This window comes from Scatophagus argus, chromosome 8 (genome assembly GCF_020382885.2).
Source record: "Scatophagus argus isolate fScaArg1 chromosome 8, fScaArg1.pri, whole genome shotgun sequence".
NCBI classification, from domain to species: Eukaryota; Metazoa; Chordata; class Actinopteri; family Scatophagidae; genus Scatophagus; species Scatophagus argus.
In genome coordinates, this window is record NC_058500.1 from 16921553 (window position 1) to 16928759 (window position 7207).

General features: G+C 39.2%; 1 protein-coding gene across 1 annotated transcript; it reads right to left on the reverse strand.

Annotated features, from left to right (window-relative positions):
• Positions 1-1371: 1371 nt before the first annotated feature.
• Positions 1372-6684, reverse strand: ndufa4l2a (NDUFA4 mitochondrial complex associated like 2a). Its single transcript, XM_046397167.1, has 4 exons — positions 6494-6684; positions 3127-3212; positions 2045-2105; positions 1372-1955 (listed from the first exon to the last, which is right to left on the reverse strand). The coding sequence occupies exons 1-4, from the start codon at positions 6536-6538 to the stop codon at positions 1899-1901; spliced, it is 249 nt and encodes an 82-aa protein (XP_046253123.1). The 5' UTR covers positions 6539-6684; the 3' UTR covers positions 1372-1898.
• Positions 6685-7207: the final 523 nt, after the last annotated feature.

Below are 7207 nucleotides of genomic sequence, written 5' to 3' on the forward strand. Positions count from 1 at the left end.
GAGGAATGTGTCCCCTCTACAGAGACTGGCCAGCTGTATCACAGGTCAAAGGTCAGGGAAGCTCTCAGCTCTGTTGTCAGAAAATACACACAAGCAGAAGGACACACACACACACATGCAGCATCACAACACAAATAACGACTCATCCACTTCATCTCTGTGCCGGTTTCTCATGACCTGACAACTCCTTTGACGCAGTATGTGAGTGTATCTGTGTGTGTTTTAAGGCTTTTGAATATCCTTTCGGGAAATTATATGATCCCTCATGTCCCATCGTTTTAGGTCCTGTGCTGTTTAAGAACAAGGTTGATTTTTTTTTATGTTCACTGTTTTTTCTTCTTTCTTTATTCTCTACTTTTTTTTTTTTTTTGAATATGAGCTCAGAGTGCAGGCAGCTAAAAGAGAGTTCTGAGGTTTCTTAAGAGGATGAAACACAATTCTCACCTTCACTGAACAAAGAGAATTTAAGGGTTTGTTGTCACTTTATCCTTCAGAAAAAGCAAGGTTCAATTATGGAAGTTAATGAAGAGGAATGAGGGGTAAACGCTGTATGTCAAGGGTTCAATCTGAAAAAATGATTATTTATGCTATCCAGTCACAAATCCTGTATTCTAATGAGAATTCTCACAAATGTATATTTACTCTAACATCACATACACTGGAGTATGTTCATGGTGTTTTTGTTTCAGCACTTTGATCACTGTATCATACTCTATAGAATAAACACCTTTGATATCTTCCAAGAAAACAGAGTTTGTTACAGAGATTTGGTTATTTTAAAACCTTAAAGTAAAACACAATGTATATATGATTGTGTTTGCAATATGGAGTGTTTGCTCTCTCTCTCTCTCTCTCTCTCTCTCTCTCTCTGTGTGTGTGTGTGTGTGTGTGTGTGTGTGTGTGTGTGCATGCGTGTGTGTCTACACTGTACAGACTGTGCTCTGCTGTCATACATCAACACCATGCTGGGGTACTGCTCAGCATCCTTCCTCTGCTGTTGCTGATCAAAGGCTTAGGGCTGCTGTCACAAACACTTGTGTATACAAACACACACACACACACACACACACACACACACACGCATACACGCTCCTAAATGTGGTCATAGAAGCACCAATCAGGCTGCCAAGTGACAGCTGCACAAGCAACAGATGGATCTGTTCCATCAGTTACTGATTTTGTATTTTTATATTAGGATGCGGGAAGAGATCAGTATCTGACTCCATGCAGGTGTTTGAGGAAAGTCACCTGCCTGCCTGCCTGCCCTTCTGTCTGCTTGCCTGCCTGTCTGTCTGTCTGTCTGTCTGTCTGTCTGCCAGTCTGTGTGTATGCATAAGCGTTTGACAGTTCAGACTGGGAACAAACACTCTGTTTCCAATGAATCAGACAGCTTATTTATTGAAACAGTCCAGCTCAGTTTATGCATCTTTGCCTTTTTCACAACTTACACAGTGACTGCTAAGTTTAGTGGCTGCTAAACATACAATCGTGTGCCCGTGATGAAGAAACACATGCAGTCGTCAGTAAAATGTCTCCAGCTCTTGGTGGTTATTCTTTAGTTTGTGAATATATGAGTGAAACAGACGAGGAAAGTTTAGACATAAGGGGATCACGTGCACATGTGTGTCATAATCTCTCCTGCATAAATGTATGTAGAAATACTACATATTTTGAGTTTTCTAATATTCATATGTGCCATCAGGATCCATCCACTGCTCACATTTACAAGATCACCAGCTGCTTAGCAAAGAGACAGTGAAGTTTACAGATTTAGGATGCATTTCACCTTCCACCTGCAGTGAGGACATCAAAAAGGGGGGAGGGAGGTAATCTGAACCTAGATCAGGCATTTCTGTTACTTTTCCACTCTGGCTTGTGAGAGAAGAATGGTGAGAGATTCAGTACTCAGGTCCCTCCTTCTTCAGGTTTTTATAGTCTGTGGTGATGGCCACAAGCTAGGGAAGAAGAGACAAATAAATCAAATTACTGGAATGTCATTCCAGTTTCCCTGAATATTCACACGTATGTGTTGTTGCTGTATTACCTTGTACTGGTAAGTGGGATCAAGTTTGTTCCATGGCTCAGGGTTATTGGTTTTGTTCCAGCTGTTAAAACACACAAACACACATGAATTAGGATAGTTTTGATTGTTTGCAAACCTCTGATAAATGGAGCTCTTCAGATTCAGCTTGCAAAAGAGTATTCACAAGTGGTGTGATACCCCTGGGAGCAGCTTGATTTCATCCCTGCTTTGGTTAACTCAATAAAAAATAAAATATAAATGAAATGATACCCCTGGGAGCGGCTTGCTGGAAGGCAAACAAAAGCTGAGGGTTAGATTCAAACTCGGCTCATAGTACATCCTTAAAGACCACTGTGCACCGACACTTTCTTTCTAATAAATTTACCAAGCTTATAAACAATCACAAATGATGAAATACCTGCAAAGACACAAGACAATGCACCACCATGTGAACTCTTGTTCAAAGCGCTCTGCTGTATCTGCTGTTACTGAAGCAGCTGTGAGGGTAAATCAACAGTTTTGATAGCAGCAGGAGGAGAGGAAGTTTAAACAAGAGGCAGTTCGAGGCAGGAAATGAAAGTGAGCAGGGATCCCTGTTGTCAGTAACCATCATGGAACAAAGCCCCCTGTTTAATTAGAGTTTATAATTATTCTTTTCAGACACGCTTTGTTAAAATGTTAGCAAATCTGCATTTCAGGCTGAAATTATAAGGTTTAATTGGACTAAATCCATAATTTCCTTGTTTAAACATCATCATCAGTAATGATTTCTGTAGTGGTGCACCTCACCCTGTGACCATCCTGTAGGGGGGCATTGATTATCTTTGGAGACTGCAGTCTAATTGTCCTTAAATAATGCGCAAACAGCTAAACAGATGTGTAAACCAAGGAAACACTTATTAACCAACTATTTTCAGCTTCTTCATGCAAGACTGGATCTTTGATTATAAAATGGCACAAAGTTTTGGTAGTGAACAGCTCAAGACATCCATGAACCCCTCCATGAAAGTGACCTTTGTCTTTTACCAAATATCACACTGACGTGTAACGTATGAGCTCTGTTGTATATTATACGAGGTGAAAGAGGGATATGAAGTCCTTACGTGACGTGGGGTCCTTTGGCCAACCGGATCAGATAGAGACCTGCCCCGCCCATTCCCAAACAGATGAAGAAGAACTGGGGAATCAGCTGAAGACAGAAAGAGATAATCAGATAGCTTCTTAAACTGTATTTCATTTAGCACAAGTTGATTAGTGATTTCAGAATTTGAAGTGTTAGTGTGCTACTACAGTTGTTGAATGGTTTGCAGTGATCAGCTTACTGCTAGCTGGGCTACGTGCTGTGGGGTTAAAGCTGTATTTTATGAGTGCTATGGTGTAGACAACAACAGACATAATAAAAAAAAGACAAAGAAATATATGCAAATATAACCCATTAAGTAAGTGAGTAAAGTGGAATAAAATAATGTGTTGTACATTTATTGCATCAGATTCTCCTGTCTGTCACAGCTAAGACTTTGCTTCTTCTTGCATGCACAATGACTAATTAGTCTATAGGCTACTTTGTGAAACCACGTCATAAGCCCACTTGGTCTGAATGTTGCTTTATGATTTGCAATCACTATCCATAACTACAGTTCACAACTGTTTCACACGTGATTCACAAGTGTTTGCAGTAAAGACTGCAAAGGACATTTTCACTTTCAGTCTTTGTAACAAGTGTGTAACAAGTGTTTAGCTCACTTCAATGTAACTATGTGCATAGTGAGTACACTCGTGCACTTTTCAGAAAAGCATCATTTGCTTGTCATTAAAACCAGCCTCTGCCAGAGAGCTGCTTAATATGCTTTACAGCAGCTATTGTCATGATGGAAAACAGTAACTCCTCTTCTACGTTGCATCAGCCTCAGCAAGTCTGAACCTCATGGGTCCTGACATTATTTCAGATGAATGTCTCAGTGAATATGCAAATATCAAAGGCAGGTCATTTTAGTCGGCAGATGAAGCCTTTTTGGCAAAGTCAACCCACTTTATCAAATCAGTGGTGAGAAACTCCAGCTGAATCACATGCCAATCATCAACAATAACAACAGGGGAAAAAAATTCTGAATTTTTCTTAAGTGATTTTAATTTATACTTCGCAGGGTTTAATGAAGTAGGAAATTGGTCTTTGGTGAAGTAGCTGAAATTTGCTGTAGCCTCCTGTTGGACCAGACTTTATTTGTCTCTTCCTGTCTACAGATTATAGTTACTGTAACAGTGTTTGTCAGATCAGCTGATCTACAACAGCTCTGAGGATTAACTCCAAAGAACCTGCTGACCCACAGAACTGTGAGGTATGTACTGTATGTGGCAGAAACTAACTAAATGTGTATTTACTGAAGTACTGGACTTAAGGGCACTATTTTACTTCACTATTATATGCTACTTTATACTTCCTCTTAACTTCATTTCAGATAAATATAAGGTACGCTTTACTCCATCTACAGATTCTTGACATTTGATAAAAATCTTACATTTACAATTCTCATATATACATATGCTAAGCTTATGCTAAAGTATAATACATTTCAACATCTCAGATGTCTTTATTAATCATCTCATAGAGAAGTAAATGGTACATTTACCCAAGCTGGATGTTCTTTACTTGAATCTATCCATTACATGTTGCTTTATACCTCCACTCCACTACATTTCAGAAAAAATTGTTGTCCATTTTAGTGCACTACATTTATTGGAGGGTGATAATTACTTTACAGATTAAGACATAACTCACAAAACACATAATTATCTTAGTAAATACAATTACAAACACAGATGTTATTTCTGACATTAGGGGTCTCCCTAATCAGAACAAAACAAAAAACTCAAGTTGTGTGGGATTATGGGAGTTGTTGTCTTCATTGTTAGACAACCACCACTGGAGATAATAATCTATCTGACGTGACTCAGGCAGGAATGTTCATGGACGATTTCCTTCACTCTCTGATTCTCTCCCTGAAGTTTTAGCAACAGGTAACCAAAAGAAATACACCTGTACCTTTTATGAGATTTTTTCAGTTACAGACTTCTGTGGGTTTGATCATTGAAAACATTAAGCACACAACTTAAGAAAATATATAACAAAAGACAACTCACTTTTAGACATTTTAAAGTATAACTACATAAATATCCTTTGACTTAGTACCTCCAATGCTGACAGAGGCCATTCTGCAGCCACTTTTGATCATTATTGATGCTTTTAATACTTCTGCACTTTTACTTAAGTGACTTACTTCTTGCTTACTTACTTAAGTTATAACAGAGTATTTTTACGTTGTGGTGCTGACATTTTTAGGATTATTGATAGTTAGTATCATTCAGTTTAGAGGGTCTGTCTGTCTGACTGTCTGTCTGTCCATTTATTTGGTGAATTTCCATCTTCCTCTTAGACTTTCTGAGTCTCTCTCACAGCTTGTCTCTGTCTCTATGTGTCTGTCTGACTGTTGTAACTTGATCAAGGAGACTTGTAGAGGCTCACAGGGATTTGCTCCCTGCAGCTTCTCGCTCTCACACACTGTCTGTCTCACAGCCTGTCTGTCCGTCAGGATGATAGACCATATCAATGAGCTCTGGTAGAGTCTCATAGGGATTTCCTCCCTGCAGCTTCTCTCTCCCTCTGTTTCTCCTGGGAGGTTGATGACAAGAAGTTAAAACTCTGTCACTTCACTCTGTGACAGCAGAGCTGGTTAAAAGCACAGAAATAATCCCGTCCCCTGTAGGAACAACTCATATTTTTAAATTTATTTTATTCCAACTACTCATTTCCTAAATGCTTAGATTTTGTCAGTTTAGATTTAGGAGGTTTGTAAAAGTTGTGGGTGTCTGTGTTTTTTTTAGCTTCTCTCAGTGTGGCTTGATTTTAAATGAGCTACTGGAGCAACTTAAACCTTCTGAATTAGATAAGATTAGATGAGACCAAATTAGATTTCTGATCTGCTGACCTATTAATTTACCAACACTCTACAAGCACTGCAGCCAGTCATCAAATTGTCTCCTGCTGTATTTCACTGACTAAAGCTGGAATTTAATCAGTAGTTAAGTCTGGCATTTTAATTGATATTTATATTAGATTAAACTCATGCATAATATCATAAAAATATTGCATAAATAAATCCATGCATTTTTGGAGGCTATGTAATCTTCATAGTACTAGAACATAAGACAGACAGAAATGCATAGCAATTGGGCTAGAAGCCTATAAAAAAAAGTCAAATCCTGAATTTCAACCTGAATTTCAAAGCCTCACCAACAATGGAGGCTGCACATCAGGCTCAGTCCTACAGACTAAAAAGTTCAGAAAAATTAACCATGTGTTGTCCAAATCATTTCTCACTCAAACTTAAGTTTATTGGATATGAAAACAGGTTGTTGCCACTGACATTAAAGTGCTAAAAAGAAACAAACAGGAGAGAAATAAAGATTACTTACTCCAGGGTGCTTCTTAGCATGCTCTACTGCTGTCCGAAATATCATTGCTCCAGTTTAAAGACGTTCGGGAACAGTGTGTGAATTAAAATATTGAGAGTGAATGTTTCAGGCCCTTTTGTTTTCAACAACCACAAGCTCTTCACAACCGTCCACAGACAGGATTTAGACCTGTTGCTCACTGCAGGAGAAGGGAGGAGGAGGGGGGGGAGGAGGAGGAGGAGAAAGAGGTCATTTACATCTGATTACAGCTACTTGTGCTCCCTTGTTGGTGGGAGTATACTGTACTTGACTGTGAGGAACAGTTTATATTCAAACGATTATATTTCATCGTCGTGACCGTTCATTGTTGTTCAGGCCAGAGACGTTTGATGCTCATATCAGGGTGTTCAATCAGATGTTGTGTAAGCTCCTGCAGAGAGCAAAGGGGATTTTTCTCCCTTGTTTCCTTCACTGCAGTTTAAAGACTTTCTGGCCCTTTGGGAGCCCAGTGGAGGAAATGGAGAAGAATACACACAAACACTGTGTCCTTTAAAAGGCTGTAGGGGGATATCTATGTCTTCAGTTTCCCAAATCACATCACTAAAGGTGTGTGCAGTGCATACCCCAAAAGACACAGTTGAGCAGAAAGCTGCTACAAGAAAGAGGAAGACCCACACAAGGGATGAAGCTCTTTGACACTGAATTGATGATGATGACTGGAACATAATTCTTGCG